The 24,013-nt window shown below is 66.9% G+C and overlaps 2 protein-coding genes across 8 annotated transcripts; both read left to right on the top strand.

Moving 5' to 3' along the window:
• Positions 1 to 4,273: 4,273 nt before the first annotated feature.
• On the top strand, positions 4,274 to 15,912 carry USP2 (ubiquitin specific peptidase 2). Of its 2 annotated transcripts, none has more exons than XM_040616277.1 (12): positions 4,274 to 5,012; positions 13,222 to 13,272; positions 13,564 to 13,687; positions 13,955 to 14,066; positions 14,147 to 14,257; positions 14,426 to 14,490; positions 14,584 to 14,687; positions 14,761 to 14,841; positions 14,996 to 15,074; positions 15,191 to 15,298; positions 15,465 to 15,585; positions 15,702 to 15,912. In XM_040616277.1, exons 1-12 carry the CDS (start codon positions 4,290 to 4,292, stop codon positions 15,787 to 15,789), a joined length of 1,767 nt encoding a protein of 588 aa, XP_040472211.1. In that variant the 5' UTR covers positions 4,274 to 4,289; the 3' UTR covers positions 15,790 to 15,912. The 2 variants fall into 2 exon arrangements, with proteins under 2 accessions (XP_040472211.1, XP_040472212.1); XM_040616278.1 differs by lacking the exon at positions 4,274 to 5,012 and adding an exon at positions 10,265 to 10,611.
• Positions 15,913 to 17,756: 1,844 nt separating this feature from the next.
• LOC121098185 (membrane frizzled-related protein) lies at positions 17,757 to 23,114 on the top strand. 6 transcript variants are annotated; one of them, XM_040615861.1, is made up of 13 exons: positions 17,757 to 18,133; positions 18,237 to 18,362; positions 18,596 to 18,724; positions 19,031 to 19,236; positions 19,317 to 19,560; positions 19,654 to 19,784; positions 19,942 to 20,067; positions 20,221 to 20,297; positions 20,442 to 20,590; positions 21,080 to 21,210; positions 21,725 to 21,859; positions 22,016 to 22,143; positions 22,222 to 23,114. In XM_040615861.1, the coding sequence occupies exons 2-13, from the start codon at positions 18,313 to 18,315 to the stop codon at positions 22,444 to 22,446; spliced, it is 1,731 nt and encodes a 576-aa protein (XP_040471795.1). In that variant the 5' UTR covers positions 17,757 to 18,133; positions 18,237 to 18,312; the 3' UTR covers positions 22,447 to 23,114. The 6 variants fall into 6 exon arrangements, with proteins under 6 accessions (XP_040471795.1, XP_040471796.1, XP_040471794.1 ...); XM_040615862.1 differs by having other exon boundaries at positions 17,758 to 18,133; positions 18,237 to 18,348; positions 18,699 to 18,724; positions 22,222 to 23,113; XM_040615860.1 differs by having other exon boundaries at positions 17,758 to 18,133; positions 18,237 to 18,348; positions 19,081 to 19,236; positions 20,457 to 20,590; positions 22,222 to 23,113.
• Positions 23,115 to 24,013: the final 899 nt, after the last annotated feature.

Below are 24,013 nucleotides of genomic sequence, written 5' to 3'. Positions count from 1 at the left end.
TGGCACATTCCTCCCAGGGCTGCCTGGGGACACGCTTTCTGGAAGGAAACCAAGATACCCAGAGGGATCCCTTGCCTTGTCCCCCTTGGGGAATGGGCAGGAGGCTGTCCCACCCCTCCGGCACTGTCAGGTGGGCACAGAGCCCCTCCACCCCAAACCCCTTGCGGGTTGGAGCAGGTGACGTGCTTGACACAGGGTCCTGCCTCTGCCATTGCGGAGGGCTGGGAGCTCCCATGTAACCTCCAGGCTGGGACATTGTGTCTCAGGGGAGAGGGGACACAGCTCCAAGCCTGCGTAAGCGAGAAGCAGCTGTGCCGTAACACCTTGGATGGAGCAAGTGCTGTGTAAACTGAGCCCGTGCTGGGGCTCCACGGCTGCCGAGGGGGACAGCTGCCACCAGGCCACCGGCAGGAGAGCTCTGGCAGAGGACAGCGGCTGGAGAAGGAGCAGGATCTCTGCTCCTCTGCCCCCAGGGTGTTTGCCTCCCAGCTTTGGGCTGAGCTTCCCATCGGGAAGGCTGATGGAGCTGGTGCCTGGGACAGGCGTCCCCAGCAGCCCCACGGTGCCCCAGCTCCCTGGCGCTGGCTGCTGCCTGGCCGTGTGATGGCAAACCGGACATTCCTGTGCCTCAGCTTCCCCTGACACGCCGGGAGGATGATGAGGGTGCAAGAGGCCTGACTCAGCCATGCCAGCCCCAGGGCTTTGCTGGGCAGCAGGGAAGCTCAGCACCATTACGGGCAGGGAGGGGCCAGGCAGGCCAGGAAGCGATGGGAGGAACTGGGGTTTTCTCACACCCCCTCAGCTCCTCGGGCTCCTGGCACGCTCTGCTCCACCGCAGCCCTGGGGTCTGCTCTGATGTGACGGGGGGCACTCCGCAGTGCAGGCGGCCCTAGCAGATGCAGCACTCCTCTGGGGTAAGACCTCTCTTCCCACAGCACCAACGGGTTAGTGAGCTGCTGTGTCTGGGGCAGTTCTCCCTCTCGGGCCCTGCACCCCTCCACTGGCTTCCCGAGGCACGTGCTGCCCTGTAGACACCTGTCCCGCTGCCAGAAAGCACCGGCTGCTCTCCCGCTCCCAAGCCAGTGGCTTTCCTGGGGGCAGACGCACCCTGCGCACACCCATGGGGAGCAGCGGCTCCACGGCCTGGCATGGCACAGTGGGAGGGCGCAGACACCACTGGCAGTGGGTGATGGCACAGGGTGCTGTTGGAGAGCATGGGCACCACTGGCAGGGGGTGATGGCACAGCGTGCTGTCAGAGAGCACGGGCACTGTTGGCAGGGGGTGATGGCACAGGGTGCTGTCAGAGAGCACGGGCACTGTTGGCAGGGGGTGATGGCACAGGGTGCTGTCAGAGAGCACGGGCACTGCTGGCAGGGGGTGATGGCACAGGGCGCTGTCGGAGAGCACGGGCACTGCTGGCAGGGGGTGATGGCACAGGGTGCTGTTGGAGAGCACGGGCACTGCTGGCAGGGGGTGATGGCACAGGGTGCTGTTGGAGAGCACGGGCACTGCTGGCAGGGGGTGATGGCACAGGGTGCTGTTGGAGAGCACGGGCACTGCTGGCAGGGGGTGATGGCACAGGGTGCTGTTGGAGAGCACGGGCACTGTTGGCAGGGGGTGATGGCACAGGGTGCTGTTGGAGAGCACGGGCACTGCTGGCAGGGGGTGATGGCACAGGGTGCTGTTGGAGAGCACGGGCACTGCTGGCAGGGGGTGATGGCACAGGGTGCTGTTGGAGAGCACGGGCACTGCTGGCAGGGGGTGATGGCACAGGGTGCTGTCAGAGAGCACGGGCACTGCTGGCAGGGGGTCATGGCACAGGGCGCTGTCGGAGAGCACGGGCACCGCTAGCAGCAGGCAATGGCATGGGGCTGTGCCAGCACTGAGGCACCTGTCCTGAGCCCAAAGGATCATCTCTGCTGGCAGTGGGGACGGGTGGCAGGGGCAGCCCAGAGGGGGTCTCTGTGCCAGGCTGCTCTGTGTCCTAGCAAGGCAGGCAGCCAGGCGTGTGCTCCCTGGGAGCTGAGGGGCTCCAGCACTCCCAATCCAGCCCCTGTAGCGGGTGCCAGTCCCTTGGCCAGGGTCCCATGTCCCTCTGAGGAACATTCCCCACTGTACATGTCAAATCCCAGCTGGCAGAACCACCCCTGGGCCCTCCTAGTGCTGGCAAGGGTGGCCGCAGCCTGGCCGGGAAGAGCGGAGTGTTTCGTGGAGTCCTTGCCTGGGAGCAGGTCGTCCACGCCTCAGCCTCTGTTCCCAAACAGGTCTGTGCGCTCCACCTTGCTCCTGCTTGTAAATAGTTTCCTCTGCGCTGTGGGATGGCGGTTCCCTGGGCAATAACAGCAACCGGGATGCAGCCGGCTGGCGGGCGAGCTGGGCTGCTGGCCAGGAGGCCATGGCGCCTGGATGCTGCTTCTCACCACCGTCTCCTAAAAGCGGCCCCCGGGGGGTTTCCACGCCGGGTTAGTTGGGCAGGGGTGGCTGGGGGACCTCAGCCCCCGCCCCAGGGTCTGTGGAGCCGAGGGGGGCTCATCTCCACCGTGCACACCTCCCTCCCACCACTCTGGTTTCATGGGGGTCGCTTCTGGCAGCCTGCCATGGAGGACGCCGGGCACACGGGCAGGGGCCACAGCAGGGCGGCTGGGGTGGCTCCCATCCCCGGGGCGATGCTTGCAGGGGGGTGCTGCCAGCTCCCTCAGGCAGGGGGGTCCCGCTGGGGGCAGGCATGGCCGGGGACTCCTGGGCTCTGAGCAGGAGCCTGGATCCCAGCCAGGGAGCGAGTGACGCTGCGGTGGCTCCTCTTGCCGGGGATCCAGTGCCCGTCCCCAAGCCTGGATGCTCCCTGGGTGCTGCCGGGGCTGCGCAAGGGCTGGGCCAGGCACCATCTCCATCTCCGTCACCTCCTGGCTTGGAGCTGGGCCAGAGCCCGCCCTGGCAGGGCTGGGAAAAGCCTTTGAATCAGGGTCATCTCCCAGGTGACTGGAGACTCTCAGAGCCACATGAGCCACTGTCCTGCCAGGGAGGGGACGCCAAGCACCTGGGGAGCCGAGCGCCAGCAACGCCAGGACCGAGGAGCTTGGCTGGGGTCCTGCCTGCCCTGGTGCCAGCCTCAGCCCCGGGACAGGTAGGGGACCAGCCACCAGCCTGCCAGCCTGAGTGCTAAAAGCAAACTTTCCTCTGGCTCCGGGCAGGTGCTGGAGGCTGCTGGCTGCCGTGCTGCCCTGTCCCAGCTCCGGGCTGGCTCCACGTGTGCCCTGGCCACCTCCATCCCTGTCCCATGTATCTCCTGCTCCGTGCAGGTGCCACCTGTGGGGACAGAGGGCTGGGCTGGCACCCACGCCTACAGGCTGGCTCTGCCTGGCTGGCGGGGGCACGGCAGCCGCCTCACCGGGAGGACTTGTGTCAGCTTGAGTTACTGACGGGAGGGCAGCAGGGCGCAGCCGCGGCAGGGAGATGGGCAGGCTGCTTGGGTGGCCCGGCCTCTGCAATGAGGGGATCCCTGGCTGGCCCCACAGTCCTCCAAAGGTGGTCGTGGCTACACCAAGGTCCTTACCTGCTGCCTGGTGCCAGGCACCAGGCATAGAGCAGGGATGGATGGCAAGGACTCCCGCGCTGACGCCCTGACCTTGTCTCAGGCTCCTCAGCCAAGCAGGGGTGTGTTAGCAGTGAGCTGGAAATGACAACCCCCTGCCAAACCCCAGTACTCACTCTGAATAACAAGGGGAAGGTGCTGGTCTGGCTGGATCAGTCCATCCCGCCTGCCTATCTCGGCCAGAGTCGGACAAAAGCATCATGACTGTGATCATGCAACTGCCTCCCATCTGGAAGAGGCACTGGGGACACCTCCAGCCCCAAGAGCAGGACAGCCACGGGGCTGTGTGGTAGGGATGCCAAGGCTGGGGCAGGGGTGACTGCTGCGGTCCCCTGACTTCGGTGACTGTGGGTGCCAGGATGCTGGGTGCCTCTGGCTGCGCCCCAGGGCTCCCTTCTGTGGGATGAGGTGCCTGAAGGCACACGGGTGGCAGTGACAGCTGGGCCCTGCTGTCCCAGGCTCTCCAGGAGGGCTGGCAGGCGGCAGGAGCCGTAGCCACACTGCACCCCACAGCCTGCCCTGCAGCCTTCATGCCCTGGGTTCCCGTTGTTGCCTGTCTGCCTCTCCAGGCAAGGCAGGAGCCAGTGGGCTACTGGGTGGGTGCCAGTGGTGGTGGGCACCTGGTGGTGCTGACCCCTGGGCTCTTCTCTTGCAGTCGATGCCTCCAGGAGAGCCTGCTGAGCCCCAGCCTCCAGTATGTCCCAGCTCTCTTCCACCCTGAAGCGGTACGTCGACTCGTCCAGGTATGCCGAGACCACCTACAGCAAGGTGCCCAGCGGCTACAGCTCCTACACCTCCTATGGATCCACCATGGCCACATCCTACGCAGACAGCGACAAAATTGGCTTCAAAGCCAGCTACCTGGCCTCCCCTCGGTACCACCACACGGGGCTGTCCCCAACCAGTGGCTATGACAGCAGCCGGCTGCCTCTGTACCCCGACTCCAGCATCCGCCTGAGCCCCACGTACATCCGCACACAGCCCCAGCCACCCAGCGGCAGGCTGAGCGGGGGTGCGTGCTACCCCTTCGTGGGGGGCCCTAGCAGCCCCCCGGGCTACCTACCCACCACAGCATCTCTCAGCCGTCGCAAATCCATCAGCCACTCGGACCTGGCACGGGAGTTTTCAGGGCTGCACGCCTCGGACAGCACCTACACACCCAGCGCCCTCAGCACCCGGGGCCGCCAGGAGCTCGGTGCTCTACAGGGTCTCCACCAGGCTGCTGCACACTCCGACTACGTCCGCAGCTACCTGGAGAGCTACGGGAGGAAAAGCAGTCATGGCAGCCTCCCTGCTGGCCCCCTCAGCCCCTCACAGGCCACCCTCGGCTCTGCCCTGCCACCCTTGGGCACCCACTGTGCCAGGCAGCCCTGCGAGAGGGATGATGGCTACTGCGATGTGCCCACCCGGGACCCCACGGTGAGTGCTGCCTGCTGGGGCGGGGGGGACAAAGCTGTGCTGCAGGGGACGGGGGGGGGACAGGGGGACACACGACGTGGTCCGTGCCTGCTTGTACTGAGCCAGGGAGCCCGAGGCACCTTGTATGTTCTCCCCGGGAATTTCGGTGCGTTGCTCCGTGCCTCAGTTTCTGCATCTGTGCCAAGCAGGGCTGCTGCTGCTGCCCCTTCGAGCCGCCCGTGCCAGCACAGCAGCCCTGGGCCAGAGCTGCTGCGGCAGCCGTGTACGGGGAGGGACGTGTCCTCCGCAGGGCTGTGCTCCTCGCTGCCTGCGCTGCTGGGAGCACAGCTCCCGGGGTGCCCTGTGGCGAAGGGTGCCCATGTGTCGGCAGCAGTGTGCATGCTGCACCTTTCTGCATGCGTGTGTGACAGCGGGTGACAGCACGGGCAGGCACACTCACACCCCCGTGCGTGTAAACCTGTGTGGGCACATGCCATCCAGTGTCCCCACACAGCTGGCTGTGCCCATACCCCCTGCCCTCTGCGCCCTCCCTGCCCTGGCCCAGTGCTGGGCCAAAGAGGGTTTCCTGCTGCCTCATCCCAGCTCCAGAAGGTGACACGACAGGGCTGGGCACTCGCCATGCTGGAGACACCCAGCTGGGAAGGCTGGTTTGGCTGGTACTGGCTCTGGCACAGTGACTGGGAGCCCTGCTGCCAGTCAGGTGTTTCACTGGTGCCCCGCGATGCCTGATCCCTGGCCATGGTCCGTTGCTGCCATCCTGGAGCCCTGTGCCCCGGCCACCAGCACGGGCCACAGCAGCCAGGGAAGCAGCAGTCTCTCCATGGCAGCGGCTGCTCTGCACAGCATCGTGCGTGGTGGCAGGCGCTCGGCGTCCCAGGCATCACCATCCCCAGAGCCTCAGCCCCGGGCCAGGAGCAGGCACCACACACAGCCCGGCTCGGGCACGCAGGGGAGCAGCCTGGTAATTTTCCACTCGGGTTTCCTTCCAAGATCTGGCCGGGCTCTGCCCGCATTGTCTCCCGCTCTCTTCCCAGCCAGCCATCGCTCACCCACGGTGGAGGCGAGTCTGCCCCGGCACAGGGTCCCACCTGCCCTTTGCTTCCCTGTGGCTCTGTCCCGCCATCGTCCAACCAAACCAGGAGTATAAGGGCTGGGGGACTCTTTTCTGCTTCCCTGCAAGCAGGAGAGGAAGCTCTTTCCACCCAGTGCCCCCACATCCCTCCCTGTGCCCAAGGAAAAGGGCTGTGGGAGGCGCAGCTGGAGCACGGGGCAGGGAGGAACGGAGGCTGCTCCTGCCTGCCAGGTGCCCGCAGTTGGGGCTTAGTGGGAAAGGTCTCCCCCGACCCCCTGGAGCTGCCAGCTCCTGGCAGGGCTGGCTCCCCTCTGCCCTCTTCCTGGCACCCACCTGGGTTTTCGTCCCCCACCCAAGTCCCCAGGCACGGGAGCAGGGGCATTAGAGGGCGTGCGGCATCACAGCCCACTGCTGGCATCTCACCTGCCCCTTCCCCAGCGCCCTCCGCCCCAGAGCCAGCTGCACCGCACGCGGTGCCGGCAGTGCCCTGCCCTGTGTGGGACCCCCTGTGCCCAGCCTGCCTGGTCCCTGGACCCCGGCCCTGGGGCGAGGGAGCAGGATGGGGGGCTGGGGGGAGCAGAGGAGGTGCTGTGGAAGGGAATTCCTGCCTCCCCCTCTCACCCAGACCCGGGGAGAGGGGACCCAGAGGGGACCTGGCAGGTGCCGCCAGCCATGGGCACTCAGTAAAGGGCTCGCCACCACTGCTAGGACAGGGGTCCCCACCCCCCGGTGCCCACCCCCCGCTCCAGTGGGTGCCAGGCTGCTGCCAGAGGATGGCCATGGGGCAGCAGGGCTGCGCTGCTCCCAAACCACAGCCTTGTGGTCTGCGTGCCAGTGCAGCCGGGGACTTTCCAGCCAGGGCTGAGGGGTGGCAAAGGTGAGCAGGGCTTGGCAGCTGGCACAGGGTGCTGGGGCGGGCACCTCTGCCAGGGCAGGCTGGATCGGTGACACTGGCTTATGTTTCCTTCGTGCTTTGATGGGCACACCTGCTATTTTCCACTCCTGTGCTTTTTTTTCCTCCTTTTCCCAAGCCGGGAAGCAAACGTACCGATCGTAAAACAGACTCGGGCACCTGCAGTCGTGCCAGGTGCCGGAAACAAGCGCATGTTGCAGCCACAGCGCTGCCATCGGTTCTGCCCCATTACCCAGCCCCGAGAGCAGCGCCGGCAGCACCCGCTCCCGCTGGAGCCAGGGCATGGCAGGGCTGGCTCGGCACCTCCTCCCGTCCCTTCTTTCCCAGCCGCCTCCTGCCTCTGCACCACGCCAGCCACCACCCAGAGGAGTCTGCAGCCAGGAGGTGAGGGTGCCCACGTTTGCTCCTACCCACGCCGTGGCTTTGCGCCTCAGTTTACCGTCCCACAGGGCAAAGGCAGGCGCGAGCAGTGCCCGCCGAGCCGCCAGCTCCACGCGGGGCTGTGCTGGCTCCCGGGAAGGGCAGGCTGGCGGGGGGCAGGAGCGGAGCTGTGCCGCCCCATTAAGCACCCTGGGTGAACATAGGGTCAGAAGGCCAGAGCCACCCACAAAACCGCCGGCAGCTCTCCGCAGTCCCATCCCGAGCAGCTGACATCTCTGGCCTGCAGCCAGCCCCGGCCCTGCCTGCCTTGGCGGTGCCAGCCGGGCCTGTGGCAACCTCTGCCTGTGGCAGAAGGTCACCGCTGCAGAGGGGACAGCCGAGGGCAGGGAGCTGGCCCTGAGTGACGCCATCCCACCAGGTCTCCCCTTCTCCCTCCGGCTCGAGCCTGGCCCCGAGAGCCTGCGTGCCGCCCAGGCTGCAGGGGAATTTGGTCCTTGGCCCAGGGCGCCCGATGTCACCAGGGCACAAGGTTCAGCACGGGATGTGGCTGAACGCTACCCCTCTCGGCGTGGAACCGGCTCTGCCGGCATGCTGCATCCCCAGGGAGGGTGCTGCACCAGCACCCCGCGCAGTGCTTGGGGCAGGCTGCGCCGTGGGGCAAATCCTGCCCCCCGGTTACCAGCGGGCTGCAGGGCAGGGTGCTGGGAGCCCTGGCCGGCGTGGCACAGCGTGGCGCGCGCCGGGGAGCCGTGCCATGGCCCATGGCCCAGGCTGCGACCTGCCACGGCTGCAGGGGGCACCGACACAGGCTGTGTGAGGCCGGTGGGTGCGCACCCCCGTGTGCACACCGTGTCCCTGCGTGTGTACGGTGTACACACCACGGGGTGTGTATATATATACACATGCGTGCACATGCAAGCGGGGATTACGACAAGCGTCCTGCTGTGATGTAAAAAGCCCTGGCCCCGCAGATGAATAACTGCAAGATGCCTCCTCAGATATTTTTGCTGGTGCCAAAAATAGCCTCGCTCCCTCTCCCCCCTCCCTCTCCCCCCTCCCTCCCCAGTCAGCCCTTCCAGTGGCTGCGCCGAGCTTGTGCCGCGGACAGGGGAGGCTGCAACTGCAGCAACCGGGATTCAAACAGCAGCCACCGGCTCTGGCTGGGGGGTGCTGGTGGGGGCTGGCATGGGGGGAGCAGCCTCTGCTCCGCACCTCCAGCCCCCTCGGTGAGGCTGGAAGCTGTGGCTGTCCTCGGAGCAGCCTGGCTGCGCTCCCTGCCCTCGGTCACCCATGGAAATTTCCCCGAGCGGTGGGTAAGGCACCTGGGCACGCACAGCAGTCGCAGGGCTCTGCTGCGGTCAGAGGGGTGAAGCAGCGGGAGACGCAGGACCGGGACGCAGGACACCTGGGCTCCCTGCCAGCTTCCTCACCTGCTCTTGCTGCAGGGGAAGAGCTGGAGCTCTGCCTGCCCCGTGCCTCAGTTTACCCAGCGCTCAGAGGGGACGCACCAGATGCGGTCTCTGCTCCACAGGGGATTTGTGCGGGTGTTCCCCAACGAAGGCACTGAAATACCCTCTGAGCTCAAAGCCAATGCACTCCCCAAAGGAGGGGGGGTATGCATTGCCTACTGTTGCTCATTGCCCCCCAAATGGCACTGCCCAGCAGCCCCCCAGCCCTCTCAGCCAGCCCCTGGTACAGGCACCCCATGCACCCACAACTGTGTGAGTGTCCCCGCTCTGCCAGGCGGGTGACCCCAGGCTGGGGCAGACCCCCAGCACCCACCCAGCCCCCGGGCCAGTGCCATGCTGCCGGTGCAGTGGGAGGGGGGGCCCGCTGCCCCGCTCCCCAGGAGTGCGGGGGAGCCCGGGGGCTTGTGCCAGGTGCCACATTGCCCTGGCCAGGCTGGTGCTGGGGGACAGGGGATCCCAGCGGGGTGGGGGGGGGGCACCGATGGCTGCCCACCACCTGCCCATTGCCCCCAGCCGGTGCTGGGGGGGGCACCTAGGGCTGCCCACCGCCTCCCCATTGCCCCCGGCCAGTGCTGCGGGGTTACTGATGGCTGCCCACCACCTGCCCATTGCCCCTGGCTGGTGCTGGGGGGGCACCTAGGGCTGCCCACCGCCTCCCCATTGCCCCAGCCAGTGCTGGGGGGGGCACCGATGGCTGCCCACCGCCTCCCCATTGCCCCAGCCAGTGCTGGGGGGGGCACCTAGGGCAGCCCACCGCCTCCCCATTGCCCCAGCCAGTGCTGGGGGGGGCACCTAGGGCTGCCCACCGCCTCCCCACTGCCCCCGGCCAGTGCTGGGGGGGGCACCTAGGGCAGCCCGCCGCCTCCCCATTGCCCCCGGCCAGTGCTGGAGGGGCACTGAGGGTTGCGTGCTGCCTCCCCCTTGCCCCCGGCTCATGCTGGGGGGGGCACCTAGGGCAGCCCACCGCCTCCCCATTGCCCCCAGCCGGTGCTGGGGGGGGGCACCTAGGGCAGCCCACCGCCTCCCCATTGCCCCTGGCCGGTGCTGGGGGGGGCACCTAGGGCAGCCCACCGCCTCCCCATTGCCCCCAGCCGGTGCTGGGGGGGGCACCTAGGGCTGCCCACCGCCTCCCCATTGCCCCCGGCTGGTGCTGGGGGGGCACTGATGGCTGCCCACCACCTGCCCATTGCCCCCAGCCGGTGCTGGGGGGGCACCGATGGCTGCCCACCACCTCCCCATTGCCCCCAGCCGGTGCTGGGGGGGGCACCGATGGCTGCTTGCCGCCCCCCCTCCGTGGTCCGCGGTGCCGGGACCGTGCCGGCGCTGGGCCCCACGGTCACGGCCGCCCCTCGCGGCCCCCCCCCGGCCCCCCCCGTACCACGTGGGGCGGCGGGGCCGGCCGTCACGGAGCGCGGTGCCTCTCCACCCATTTGATGTCAGAGCCGCTCAGGTGCCGTCAGCCCCGGCCCCGGCACCCGCACCCGCACCCGCACCCCGGCGCGGCGGGCTCCGGCCGGGCCGGCAGCCTGACCCCTGCCCCAGGCCCCGGCTGGCCCCAGGCGAGGGGTGCCCACCCCCCGGCAGCCCCCCCCCGAGCCGCGGCTGGCCCTCGCGGGGGCCATCATGAGGGACTCCTACACGGTGACGCTGCCCGAGGAGCCCCCCGCGCTCCCCGACCTTCACAAGGACCTGCGCCCCCGCACCTCCATGCCAGGGTCCCTGCTGGTCTCCACCTTCGTCGGGCTCGTCCTCAACAAGACCAAGGTACGAGCCCCCGCGGCCGCCCGCAGCCCCTTCCCCTCCGGCTGGGGGGCGGGGGAGGGGGCTGCCCTCCCCGGGGAGCGCGGGGCACCCTCCCTCGCCAGAGGATGGGGTGCCCGGGGCTGGGTGCCCGTCCCGGGTGGCCGCGGGGCCGGCGTGCCCTGGTGCCCTGCCTGCAGAAGGGACATGGAGCAGGTGACAGCACGTGTCGCGACGCCTGGGTCCCCCTCCCAGCCCTGCCCCTGCGGTGACCTTGGCCAAGTCCCCGTGCCCCAGCCTTGCCGCTGGAAGGACGGGGCTGCTGGCCACGCTAGCCCCCTGGCCGTGCCACCGGGCTCAGGCTGGCCGTCCCTGGAGCCACGGTGCCGGGGCACATCTCCCCGGTGGGAACAGCAGGCGCAAGGGGCAGGGAGGGCACTTATGTAAGGTGGCTGCTCCCGCTCCCCCGACACCCCGGCAGGCGCCTGGCCTGAGGACCCAGATGGGGAAGGACAAGGATCTTGTCCCTTGTCCCCATCCCTTGTCCCCTGTCCCCCTCCTGCAGTGCAGCCTCAGGGACTCCCCAGCCGCCATCGCGTGAGCCAGCTCTCCTTCGCCGCCTCTGAGCAGCACCGTGTCCTAGATAAAGCCCTGGACGGGCAAGGGGGATTAGCTGGAGTTGAGTCACCCAGGGGAGGGAAAAGCAGGGTGTGGGGGGGGAAATAAGACCTCGGTACACGCAGGCTTGTGCTATGGTACGGGAGCACCTGCCCCCCTCCAGCCCCAGCCCTCCCCTGGGGTGGCTCCAGGCTCTGGGAGGGCACTAGGTCCTGGCCTGGCCAGGCAGCGGGCGAGTGTGAGGTCCATGGGGAGGTTTGCACCCACGCCGGCCAGTTCCTCCTGGCACACGGTGGGAGCTGCCAGACCAGGGCGACTGGACCAGCAGCATCCTGGTGGGGATGGCTGGGGCACGTGGGGCAGCACCCAGGAATTGCTGCTAGCCCCCCTGCCCCGGCACTGTGACCTTGCCCGCAGTAGGCATGGGGACATGAGCAGCCAGCTCTCGGGGGCTCGGCCTCTTCAGGGCTTGTAGGCTGTTGGGACACAGACCCACCTGCCTTGCTGCCTGCTCAGCCCTGTCCGCTCAGGGACTGTCACCAGGCCAGCTCCGCCAGCCGTGGTGCAGCACTGACCCACCACAGCCTTCTGGCACCCCTCACTCGGCTGAGCCTGCCCCCCAGCCGGGGGGTCCTGGCCTGGGACCAGTGCTGGGGTTGCCTGGCACTTCTGCACAGCCATCCCCCAGGACTGAGCACCACGGCTGGGGACACCCCTGTGCGCTGGGCACTGCGGGGGCACTGATGCAGCACATGGGCACACGGTCTGTCCGGCAGACTCGCGTGTGCCCACACCGGGTGGCTGAGTCCCCACCGGTGCTGGTCCCCCCTGAGGTGGGTGATGCCTGCGCCGTCGCTAAGGAGCACGTGTAACTGGATCTGGGTTATTTTGGGCTGCTGTCAGGGCTGGGTGCTCAGCACCTCCCACACACACACACCAGCTGCTGCTATTTCAGAGCTGCTGGGCCCCCTCCTCTCCTCCTCCCCCTCCTCACGCCTGGGGTGGGCAGCTGGGGCATTTGCCTGAGGATCCTTAAAACCCCGTCATCTGGGGGGGGGGGTGGGGTGTGCCTGACCCTGCAAGCCCTGTTGGCCCCCCACCCTGCTTGGGCACAGCTCAGGGGGGCTTGGCCCCACCACTGCCCTCTGCGCTGGGCTTGCATGCAGGGCAGGCAGCAGGACCCCCCCCAGGCTGCCACTACTCATCCCTGCCAGCATCTGGTCCCCTACGCTGGGAGAGGGGTGGGCAGCTCTCTGGCCCCCCAGACCCCACCGCGCTCTCGGTCTCTCCAGCAAAGAGTGGTGATGCCTCCTGACCCCCCCAGCCCCCGTCCGTGCCTGGTGTGAGCCTGCCCGGCTCAGGGAGCGCCTGGGCACCTGGAAGAGGCACGGCACAGCCAGGCCAGCAAGCGGCTGGGGGGGCACCGCTGGGCACGCAGCCCCGTCCCCCCAGCTGATTGCCGCGGGGCTGGGCTTGCATTTTCCCAAGCGGACTTTATCCTGCAAAACAGCTGTGCCAAAACCTGGGCTGTGCTTGTGCAGGGTGTCCTGGAGGGGACAGCCAGCGTGGGCAAGGTGGGCAGCAGTGGGGCACTGGGCACCTCCTGCAGCTGTGGGGCAGGCACAGGGCATTGCTGCCCCCCAGGTTCCCGGGGCACAGGGCTGGCAAGGGTAGGCAGCAGGGGGGGGTGGGCTGGCCTGCAGCCCGGGGCATGGGCCGGCAGTGTCGCCAGGCAGGGAGAACTTTGAGCCCTGCACATTATCCTGGGCCAGGGAGCCAAGCAGCGGCAGCAGCCAGGCAGGCGGGATGGGGCAGGCAAGCGCTGGCTTCCCACCAGCTCCTCAGCCACGGTCCTGGGCGCAACTGGTGCAAAGAGCAGCTGTGGTGCTGGCTCTGCCCATGATGCACACGGCAGGATGGGGCCTCTGCTTGGACTTGAAGGTCTGCTCCACGCAGATGCCTGCGGCCCCGTGGCCTCGCTGGCCCCCGTCTCACCCCCGTTCCCTCTCTCCGCAGAGCTCTAAGACAGTGCAGGGGCTGACCGGCCTGCGAAACCTTGGCAATACGGTGAGTGCTTACCCCGGCACCCGGCCGCATGGCCCCGGCTCACACCGTGCTCTTCTGCGGGCTCATCTGTGGGGCAGTGGGGAGCCCTCTCCCTTCACCTCGCCGCCAGCACCCACACTTGCCCCGGCAGCTCCCTGCACCCCGCTCCCGACGGTGCTGGCTGAGGAAGAGCTTCCCATGCTCCGCACTGCTTCATCCCTACCCTCTGCCCACCCGCCCCAGGTGTCCCCCTGCAACCGCCTGCCTCCCTCTGCCTCCCGTTGCCATGGTTTTCTCTTCTGCCTCCCCCAGTGCTTCATGAACTCCATCCTGCAGTGCCTGAGCAACACCAAGGAGCTGCGGGATTACTGCCTGCAGAACCAGTACCTGCGGGACCTCAACAACAACAGTCGCATGCGCACCGCGCTCATGTCAGGTAACCGCCAGTCACCGGCGCCTGCGGGGCTTCCCTGCAGCACATCCCCGCAGCACGTCCCTGCTTTCCTGAGCCAGAGGTCAATGCTTCTCCCCACCCTTGCTGGGGCAGGTGCTGCGCTGTGGGTGCCCAGGCAGTGGGAAGGCTGGGTCTCCCCTCCGGAGTGGCCAGCGCTGGCCGCGGGGACCCCGGAGTGGGTGGCTGAGCTCTGCCCTGGAGGGCATGGCAGTGCCACCGGGCACCGCTGAGCTGCCTCTTTGCCCACAGAGTTTGCAAAGCTGATTCAGCTGCTGTGGACCTCATCGCCCAACGACAGCGTGAGCCCCTCTGAGTTCAAGACGCAGATCCAGAGATATGCCCCTCGCTTTGTCGGCTACAAGTAAGGGGTGGCAGCGCAGGGGTGGCAGGAGGGAGCTGAGCCCCTGCTGCTGCTCACCAGCTGTGCCCCGTGTCTTGCAGCCAGCAGGATGCCCAGGAGTTCCTTCGGTTCCTCCTCGACGGGCTGCACAGCGAGGTGAACCGTGTGCTGGTGCGGCCACGGGCCAGCACGGACACCCTGGACCACCTCCCGTGAGTGCTGGCTGGGGTGGAAGCAGGGGACAAGCCCCACCGATGAGCTCACTGCCTGCAAGCGCGGCCCAGGGACAGTGACCGCATGGGTCCCTCTGGGCTGGGTCACAGGGGCTGGCGTCCCCCCAGGTGACACTCAGTACCACTCTGTCTTCCCATCTCTTGCAGTGATGACGAGAAGAGCCGGCAGATGTGGAGGAGGTACCAGGAGAGGGAGGACAGCCGCATCAGCGGTGAGCAGGGCTGTGAGGAGAGGAGGGCAGGGCTGCGCTGGGAGCAGGGCTGGGAACGGGGGGTCTCACCCTGCTTTGTCCCATCCCCACCAGACCTCTTCGTTGGGCAGCTGAAGAGTTCGCTGACCTGCAGCGAGTGCGGCTACTGCTCCACAGCCTTCGACCCCTTCTGGGACCTGTCCCTGCCCATCCCCAAGGTAAGTGGTCCCTGCTGGCTCCCGGCCCCCTGCCCCACACACCCTGTCCCTAACCCACACTGTGCTCCCACAGAAGGGCTACGGGGAGGTGACCCTCATGGACTGCCTACGGCTCTTCACCAAGGAGGACGTGCTGGACGGGGATGAGAAGCCGGTACGGGACACGGGGCACGGGGGTGTATGGGCTTGCCTTAGTGCAGGCTGGGCCCCTTTTCCTCCATGCCTTGGTTGCCAGGACTGTGGGCTTGTTGCCCGGTGGAGCTGGCCGCTGCCCTCACCCTCCTGCTTGTGCTGTTTGTCTCCCACAGACATGTTGTCGCTGCAAAGCCAGGACGAGGTGCACAAAGAAATTTAGCATCCAGAAGTTCCCCAAGATCCTGGTGCTTCGTATCCTTCAGGCAGAGGGACAGGGACAGGGGGTGCTGGGGTGGGGGAGGGGGTGTGTGCAGGCGGTTCCTTACAGGTTCTCCTTTGTCCCTTGGCTCCTTGACATGACCCCCCAGACCTGAAGCGCTTCTCAGAGGCCAGGATACGAACGAGCAAGCTCACCACCTTCGTCAACTTTCAGCTGAAGGACCTGGACCTCCGGGAGTTCGCCTCACAGAGCTGCAGTGAGTGCGGGGCTCTCACGGCTCCAGCCCAGCCCTGGGCTCCCAGCTGGGTCCCTCATGCCCCCCAGGGCGCTGCAGCCTGCGGTGGGAGCTGCAGCCAGCTCCATGCTGGGGGGCAGTGGGGCAGCCACCAGCATGGCTTGAGCACCACCCTTGCTCCCCGCAGACCACGCTGTTTACAACCTCTACGCCGTCTCCAACCACTCGGGTACCACCATGGGGGGACACTACACTGCCTACTGCAAGAGCCCCGTCTCCAGCGAGTGGCACAGTTTCAACGACTCCCGGTGAGGCTGCACGTGGGACAGGGTGGCGGTGGGATCAGGGCGAGCAGGGACCCCCTGCCCAGGGCACCCCGGTGCCTTATCCCCGTTGCTCACAGCGCATCTCCCCATCTCCACAGTGTTACCCCGATGTCATCCAGCCACGTCCGCAGCAGCGATGCCTACCTGCTCTTCTATGAGCTGGCCAGCCCGTCCTCCCGCATGTAGCCAGCCCTGCCTCCCTGGGGACCCCCTGCGCCACCCCCCAGAGCTGGCCCCTCCAGGTTTCGGCCATTTGCTCCCCGGGTGCAAGAGGGAGGTGAAGAGGAGAGACCCCGAGGTGGCTGCAGGGGGAGGCTGGAGGCGGCCAGAAGACCCCAGGCAGTGACACCCCAGCTCCAAACTGAGGAGGGCAGCCCACGGCGGGGCAGGGCCCGGGCAGCTCAGGCGCCTCCTGGTCTCTGGCATTTGGGTTTTGCCTTGGGGTACGTTTTAGTTTCTTTTCTTTTTTTTTTTTTTTTTTTTTTGGTGGTGTGTAATAAAAGTACTGAGCAAGGGACTCTGCGGGCATGGGGCTGCCTGCCCCACTGACTCAGCCAGGACCTCTGCTCCCCTGGGAGAGCAGCCAGAGCTGGGGACCTAGGAGAGCCTCCCGCATCCCTCCGGGCGTCTTGGCACTCCCATTCCGCTTGGCCATCCCAGAGGATTCGTGAACTGCTCCTGGCCTCCTCCTGGCACTTGGGAACCTCCTGGCAAATGAGCCCAGCCCTTCAGTTGCCCATCGCAGGCAGCACGTCCCCACCAGCTGCCCCATGCACACTCCTCAAAGCAGCCTGAGTTCAGGCCCAGACTCATGGACAGGAAGAAGGAAAACATTTTGTGGAATTTATATGTATTTATAGTGGACTTCGCTCAACCTGGAGCAACCCACTGCTTCCCGGCTCTCCAGGGACTTGTGCCGGGGGATGCTTCAGGTAGATTTTTACCTGCCTCCTCATACAACGGTGCCTTAAACCATTTAGGGGAGCGGGAGGCCATTGGGGTTGCACAGGAATGTCCGTCCTGCGGAGGAGGGGGAGGGGAGGACAGTGGCTTTCCGGGACCATCTGCAATTGGGGCTTTCTTCTTCCTGCGATCAGGAGCCCCCCCGGGTGCCTGGGGATGCGCGTCCCCACCCACCTTGCTGCTCTGTCCTCCAGCTAGCAAACGCCAGTGGCCTTTTTAGCCTTTTCTCTAATTTATTCTCCCCATCCCGCCTTGCCTGAGGTGCAGCGGGAGGAAAGATGGGCCCGACCCAGCACAATCCCAGCCCCAGCCTGCAAGGCAGCTACGTCCAACCCAGCAACCCATCCTGCTTCGCCCTCGCTGGCCCTGCGGGCACAGGCAGAGCACTCTGGCGCGGTGAGCATCCAGCCCAGCCCGGGGCATCCCGGCAGGGCCCGGGGAGGGCAGGCCAGGATGGAGGGGCTGCCCGCGGCAGGTACCGAACTGGGGCAGCGTTGCTGCTTGGCAAGTGGCTTGTTTACTGTGTAAGCAAGATGGGTGGGAAGTGTCTCGTACAAGGGAGACTCGTGCAGGAATAAATTTTAGCTTGAACAGAGCGCTGTGTACGTGTGCTTGTCTCTGGGTGGGCAGGTGAAGGGCTGCGGCTCCAGCAGCAGGAGGGAAACCACCACCACCGGTGCCGGAGCAGCCTGCCCGTGCATGGCTCCCGGTGCCCAGGGCTTGCTTGGAGCAAGGCAGGCACGGGTGCAGGCGGCAGTCCCTCTCCTCTCGCGGTGCCCGGAGGCAGAGGGAGCCTTTCCTCCTACCCCAGCCCTGCGGAGCTCCCCAGTGCCCATGCTCTTCCCCCAAAGCCCTTGAACAATAGCCCCTTTCTCCCCTGCTTAGGGATGGAGACGGGCACCGAGGCATTAAGCGGCAGTGGGAATGCAGGTGGCGGGGCTCAGGCACCCAGTGCTGGCGAGATGCGAGGGAAGGAGGGACACATGGTTCAGCCTGGGGGTCCCCAAGGCAGCCCCTTCAGTGCTGCCCTGCGCCGGCGGCGAGCCCGGAGGCGGCAGGCAAACCGGTGGTGCTTCTGTGCACCCAAAAGCAGTGTTCCTGGCAGGACGGGCTCCCAGCGGGGCGGGTGCGAGCACACCTTCCCCTTTAAGACGCTGGTTCTCTGTGCCAGAGCCTGACCTCGGCATCCTCAGCTGAGCTGGATTAACAGGGCGAGGGGGAAGGGGCCTGCAGAAGGGACTGGGGCTGCCGGCCTCCCGGGGTTCCCTGCACTCGCAACGTGGCGGGCATGGCCCTCGGGGCTCCACGGGGTCTGGGGTTGGGGTGGCACATGTAGGCACAGCTGGCGCTGCCACCGCCTGAGCCCCGGTGCGTGGAGCAGGGGTCCCCACGCTGCCCCAGGGTCAATGGGGGCAGCTGGGGAGGAGTGGGTGGTGGGGCGGGCGGCTGTGCTGGGGGGCAAGGCGCACTGGGGAGGCTTCTAGCCAGGCTGCCCTGGCAATCATCTGCCGCCATGAAAGACTTCACCGAAATCACGCTTTGCCCTGAGACTCTGGATCACAGCAAGGTAGGGCTGGGGGAGTGGGTGCTGCCTCGGGGTCCCCACCTAGCCACCCGCGGGTCCTTCCAGCGTGTTCCCTGTGGTACCACCCATGCTCACTCTCCTGCAGACTGAGTTCTGCAACCCTGTCTTTGAGGGCGAGGAGCCCCGGGCAGCGCCGAGCGCCGAGCGCCCACCGGACAGGGATGGGACCAGCCCTGCGTCACCCCGAGACGGCCTCGGTACCAGCCTGGGGGTTTGTACACGCGCCCCTGTCCACGGGGACCCAGAAGCAGTCGTGGGTCTGGGAGGGGGGGTGGCAGGGCAAGTTCCCCACAGGGCTTAGGGGACCTACTGGTCCTTGTCCCCCTGGGGACAAGGGGGTCGGGATGTACCCAGCCAGGGCTCAGCCAGCTCTGCGGGAAGGTGGCAGCGTAGGGGTATGGTGAGCAGCACCCGGGTCTGCCCGCTTTCCTCGCCTCCCTGCAGGCTGGCGGCTCTGGGGCCAGGCAGGCTGGCAGTACCGTGCGGACTGCAAGTTCACCTGGCTCTGCGTGGCTCTGATGAGTGCCATCCTCCTCTTCCTCATCAGCCTCCTGCTGGGCATCGTCATCCACCGTGAGTGCCCGAGCAGGGAGGGCTGGGGGGACAGGCTGTGACCATGGGGTGGGGGACACAGAGCCGGCTCAGAGGGGGAAAGGGGCACAGAGAGGGCATCCATCCTACACTGGTCTGCCCATCGTGGGGAGAGAACGCACCCACGCACAGGGGCAAGGGGGGTCTCCACCTCCCTGGGATGTGGCAGGGCACCAGGCCCCCTGAGAGCTGTGTGGGATCCCCCGAGTCCTGCACACGTGTGGGGTAGGGTGGGAGCACAGGACGTGGGGCTGGGTGGGCTTCCTAAGCCCCTTCCCTGCACTGCAGCCGTTTGTCCCTGCTGGGGCTGAGCTGTCCCTGCTCTTCCCTGGGCACAGAGCTGACGTCCCCGCAGCCACCCAGTGCCACAGCCCTGCCTGCCCGTGGCACTGCCACCACCACCGCAGCACCCACCCGAAGGGACCCCCCAGCCCACAAAACAGCTGCCACCCCAACCCAGAGCTGGCTGCCCACCGCCCGCACAGCAGCACCAGGTAGGTCCCGCGTGGGGCCGCGCGCCGGGACGGCGGTGCCCCGCGGCAGGAGCTCACGCCCACGCTGTTGCCCCGTGCAGCCTGCGGTGGGACCCTGCGGGGCCCCGAGGGCTCCTTCAGCTCCCCCAACTACCCCGGCCCCTACCCGCCCGACGCACTCTGCATCTGGCGCATCACGGTGGGCCCCGGCCTCGCCATCCAGCTGAAGATGGAGACGTTCAGCGTGGAGGGCACTGCCTCCTGCCTCTTCGACCGTGTGGAACTCTACGAAGAGCAGGGGGCTGGTGGCGTGGATCCTGCCCCAGCACGGGGGGCCCTGACCAGGTAGAACCCGTCACAGCTGGGGAGCGTGGTGGTGCAGTGGGCAGGGGGCAGCATCTCCAGGGCGAGCAGTGTCACCCCTTGTTCTGCCCCCAGGTTTTGCGGCAACGTGGCCCCCCCGACCTTCAACACCAACTCCAACCACCTGCGCGTCACTTTTGTCTCCGACAGCAGCGTGGGCGCCCCAGGCTTCAGCGCCCACTATCGCGCCGTGGCTCCCAGTGAGAGTGAGTACCCCCACCCCCAAGCACTGCCAGGACCCCTCGCTGCGGGCAGGCAGAGGTAGCACCAGGGGGTCTCCGGTAACCCCCAGGGGCACTGGGGGAGGGGAAGGTGCCCGGTGGGACCCCACCACCAGCCTGGCCGTTTCTGCCTGCACTGCAGAGAGCTGTGCCTGGGACGAGCACTTGTGCGACCAGGGGCTCTGCCTCCACCTGGGCTTTGTCTGCGACGGCTTCCACGACTGCGTAGACAAGAGCGATGAGGCCAACTGCAGCCTGAAACACAAAGGTGGGCCAGCCCCCCACCTGCAGCCCCCAGCCCCCACGGCACCCAACCAGAGGGCACAGCGATGGGCGGCGAGAGGCAGGGGCAGGGGAGTGGGGAGATGGAGCGAAGGGAGAGGGGCAGGGGGTAAAGCTGCACGTGTGTGTGTCCCTCCAGAGTGCGGGGGGCTGCTGACTGCCTTGGAGGGGCACTTCTCCACCCCGAGCCATCCCCAGCCGTACCCACACCAGCAGGTGAGAGAAGGGATGCTTGCTGGGTGGAGGTGGGAGCAGGGTGAGGGTGAAGGCGGGCAGGGAGGAAGGCAGCCTCCCACTGGGGAGAGCTGGGGTGCCCCTGCCCGGCTTCATGGGTGTCGCTGGCTGCCCCCTGCCCTGCAGCTGTGCCTCTGGCAGATCTCAGTGCCCGTGGGCCACGTCATCGACCTGCGCTTCCACAACTTCAGCCTGGAGTCGCATGAGGACTGCAGCTTTGACTTTGTGGAGGTGCACGACAGCGCTGGCACGGGGGCCGCCAGCCTCATGGGCAGGTACAGGCACCCCTGGGGTCTCACCCTGGTGTCTCACCCCTGGGGTCTCACCCCTGGGGTCTCACCCTGGTGTCTCACCCTGGTGTCTCACCCCTGGGGTCTCACCCTGGGGTCTCACCCTGGTGTCTCACCCCTGGTGTCTCACCCTGGGGTCTCACCCTGGTGTCTCACCCCTGGTGTCTCACCCTGGGGTCTCACCCCTGGTGTCTCACCCTGGGGTCTCACCCTGGTGTCTCACCCTGGTGTCTCACCCCTGGTGTCTCACCCTGGTGTCTCACCCCTGGGGTCTCACCCCTGGGGTCTCACCCTGGTGTCTCACCCCTGGTGTCTCACCCCTGGTGTCTCTGGCTCTGCTGCACCAGCCTGGGTGCACTGGGCTCCTGTGGCTCAGCTGGGGAAACTGAGGCACAGGGCAGGCTGGTTTGGGTAGGTGCTGGTCGCACCCCGCTGCCCACCCTGACCCTATCCTTCATCCCACGACCCCGGCAGGTTCTGCGGCCACCAGGTACCGGGCACCCTGACGTCCTCACGCCATGTCATGACTGTCCTCTTTGTGGCGGACGAGGGAGTAGCAGACGATGGTTTCTTTGCCACCTACCAAGCCCGCAATGCCACAGAGAGTAGGTAGCCAAGCAGGGGCGCAGGCGGCCCAGAGGGGCTGTGCAGCCATCATCCCTGGGGGTCTTCAAGGCCAGACTGGATAAGCCTTGGAAAAACGTGCTATTACCCCGTAGCTGACCCTGCTTGGTGCAGGAGGTTGGGCTGCAGGCCCCTGGGGTCCCTTCTCACCTGAATTACCCCATGACCCCATTGATGCCAGCCATGGGAACATGGCCTGGAAGGGCTCACCCGCACACGGGCACAATCCGTCACCTGAGGGCTGCCCCCAAACAACCCAGGGAATTTGGGATCCCCCCAAGCTGGGCCAGTGATGGTCGCCTATCTGCCATGGCTTCCAGGTGGAAGTGCTCTGCAGCCACTTGCCATAACGTCCCCTGGCCAGTGACCAAGAGGAGCACAGGCAGGGGTGGTCAGCATGGGGACAGGCTGACTCCCAGCCACAGCCAGCCTGCTCTCCGCCCGTGCCCGTGCCTGAGCCCATGCCCTGCCGCACTGGCCCCTCTCATCTCACAGAGACCTGCAGCCCCGCAGAGTTCTCCTGCGGGAACGGCGAGTGCCGGGCGCTGGAGTCTGTGTGTGACGGCTGGCACGACTGCCCCGACGGCACCGATGAGCTGAACTGCACTGGGGTCTCCTACCCGGCCTTTGGTGAGTACCACCCCTGGGGGCTCCACTTAGCCCCCCCTGAGCCCACCTGCCCCAGGAGACACACTGGCAGCTGCCCCATGGCTAACATTGGCCCCGAGACACAGCTGGTGGTCATCGCTGCCACTACAAGAAGTGAAGCACCTTGCCCTGTGGCAGGGTCTGTCTGTGAGCCCGTGGAAGTAGAGATGTGCCTGGGGCTGGGCTACAATGCCACCTCCTTCCCCAACATCTGGCTGGCCATCCCAGACCAGGAGGGAGCCGCTGAGGTGCTGCAGGACTACCAGGTGAGCTGCAGGGGGGCTGCCGGGGGGGCTGCCTGCCCCACACCGTACCGTGTCACACTCATCATCATTTTCCTACAGACGCTGATGGAGCTCGCCTGCTACCAGCACCTCCGCCTGCTCATCTGCAGCCTCTTTGTGCCCAAGTGCACCCCAGATGGGGGTGTCCTGCAGCCCTGCCGAGCCGTGTGCCTGGCTGCCGAGCTGCGGTGTCAGCAGTCCCTTGGCCTCCTTGGCATCCTCTGGCCCATCAACTGCAACATCCTGCCTGACTCCAATGACCCCGTAGAGTGCTTCCAGCCCTGATCCGGCAAGAAAAGAGGAGCAGGGGTGAAGCAGCATGCCCAGAGCTGCCCCCCTTCCCCTGCCCCTCCATGTCCCTCCCATCCTCCTCCTGTTGCAAATACCCAGCTGCTGGGGTGGTCCCCATCAGCAGCACCCCATTGCCAGGCTCCTCACCTGCCCTGGGGTCAGCCCCCCTGCTCAGCGCTCAGCTCAGTGCCTGGATGCCAGGGGCTTGCCCGCAGGACCAAGTCCCTAGGGAGCAGGTGCCCCTTCCCAGCCTCGCTACAGGGAAGGGCTGGTGCTGGAGGGGCTGAGCCCACAGGCTGGAGCTGTTCGGGAGACACCGTGACAAGTCCCCCTGCCAAGCGGCAGGATGGTGGCAAGGGAGTTCGGCGCTGCCTCCTCATCCTCGGCCAACCCCAGGCGTGCTGGCAGAGCTGTGCATGGTTCCCAGCCCACTTCTCTCTTCCAGCTTCCGCAGGCTGTGCACGACCTCTTTCCCGCAGCCCTCGGGCAGCTGCTAGCCTAGCTGGGGAAGGGTTAATGCCTCCCAAAGGGAGCAAGGCTGGGCCGAAGTGAGCCAGGCTGCAGGCGGAAGAAGAGCCCAGGGCTGCCTGTGTCCCACAGCCCCAAAGCCAGCAGAATAAACAGCGTGAGCAGCTGAAAAACCCAATGAAGCAGGTGGCTCATTCAGGGAAGGTCTATTTGTGGGTCCTGCCAGATCGCGGGGAAACTGAGGCATGGGCCAAGGGAGGGAAGCCTGGGGGACGGGGTCTGAGCAGGAACAGAGGGGCACAGGGGAGACTGCCTGTCTGCAGGGGGGAACAGGCTGCTGGCTGTGCCCTCGACGGGCTGGGGGGGGTCGCAGGGCCCCAGGGAGATCGATGGATCTCAGAGGGGGTCAGGCTGGTAGCCCTACGGTGCATGGAGGGGATCCTGCCCCAGCAAGGGCTGCTGGCTGGGCTGGCCCTGTTGGCTTCAGGCCACCCTGATGGACACAGGCCCGGCAACACCCCGTAGCCACAGGCCTGGCAACACCCCATGGCCACAAACCAGCTCCCAGCTGGCCAAAAACAACAGCCCCTTCGCACCTTCGGGGAGAGGAGCCAGGCGGCTCCCAGCCAGCGCCCGGCCCAGCCCCGGGCACCCGGGGCAGGAAGGCTCAGCCGGCAATGTCACCCGCACTGCTGCGGGCCCTGGCACAGGGAGGAGGAAGCCGGCAGTGCCGGCATGCTTCCCGCTGCCCTCATCCGCCCTGAGCACGTGGGAAAGTCGCCTGCCCAGATGGCATTACTGGGAGCAGGACGCGCCGGGGTCAGCACCACTCTGCCCTGGCAGCCAGTTCCGCGCTGCTGTTCCCATACAGCAACCCCTTGCTTGGGGGGCCGCGAGCCCACCCGGCTCCTTGGCTCCCTTCGTGTCCCAGCTGCTGCAAGCTGGCTGGAGGCACAGGGACTCCCCCAGCCACAGAACCACCCCGCCGCTCGGCAGCCGATGGTGTCCCTTGGACGCACTCGGTGCTGGAGCGAGTTAAAGGCGAGCTCGGGAGTGCCTTCGAAAGCTTTGCCTCGTGCTCTGAGGTCCCGCC

Source organism: Falco naumanni, chromosome 16, assembly GCF_017639655.2.
Source record: "Falco naumanni isolate bFalNau1 chromosome 16, bFalNau1.pat, whole genome shotgun sequence".
Lineage (NCBI taxonomy): Eukaryota > Metazoa > Chordata > Aves > Falconiformes > Falconidae > Falco > Falco naumanni.
Note: the sequence above shows the minus strand (reverse complement) of the source record. Positions and strands in the feature narration are given on the sequence as shown.

What these genes read in the sequence shown, in the direction of transcription:
- USP2 (XM_040616277.1), top strand. Translation starts at nt 4,290, where the DNA reads ATGTCCCAGCTCTCTTCCACCCTGAAGCGGTACGTCGACTCGTCCAGG. An exon ending in GCGCACCGCGCTCATGTCAG is followed by an intron (nt 13,688 to 13,954) that starts GTAACCGCCAGT and finishes CTTTGCCCACAG; the next exon opens with AGTTTGCAAAGCTGATTCAG. An exon ending in GGAGGACAGCCGCATCAGCG is followed by an intron (nt 14,491 to 14,583) that starts GTGAGCAGGGCT and finishes CATCCCCACCAG; the next exon opens with ACCTCTTCGTTGGGCAGCTG.
- LOC121098185 (XM_040615859.1), top strand. Translation starts at nt 18,080, where the DNA reads ATGAAAGACTTCACCGAAATCACGCTTTGCCCTGAGACTCTGGATCAC. An exon ending in GTCACCCCGAGACGGCCTCG is followed by an intron (nt 18,349 to 18,595) that starts GTACCAGCCTGG and finishes GCCTCCCTGCAG; the next exon opens with GCTGGCGGCTCTGGGGCCAG. An exon ending in AGCCCGCAATGCCACAGAGA is followed by an intron (nt 21,211 to 21,724) that starts GTAGGTAGCCAA and finishes CTCATCTCACAG; the next exon opens with AGACCTGCAGCCCCGCAGAG.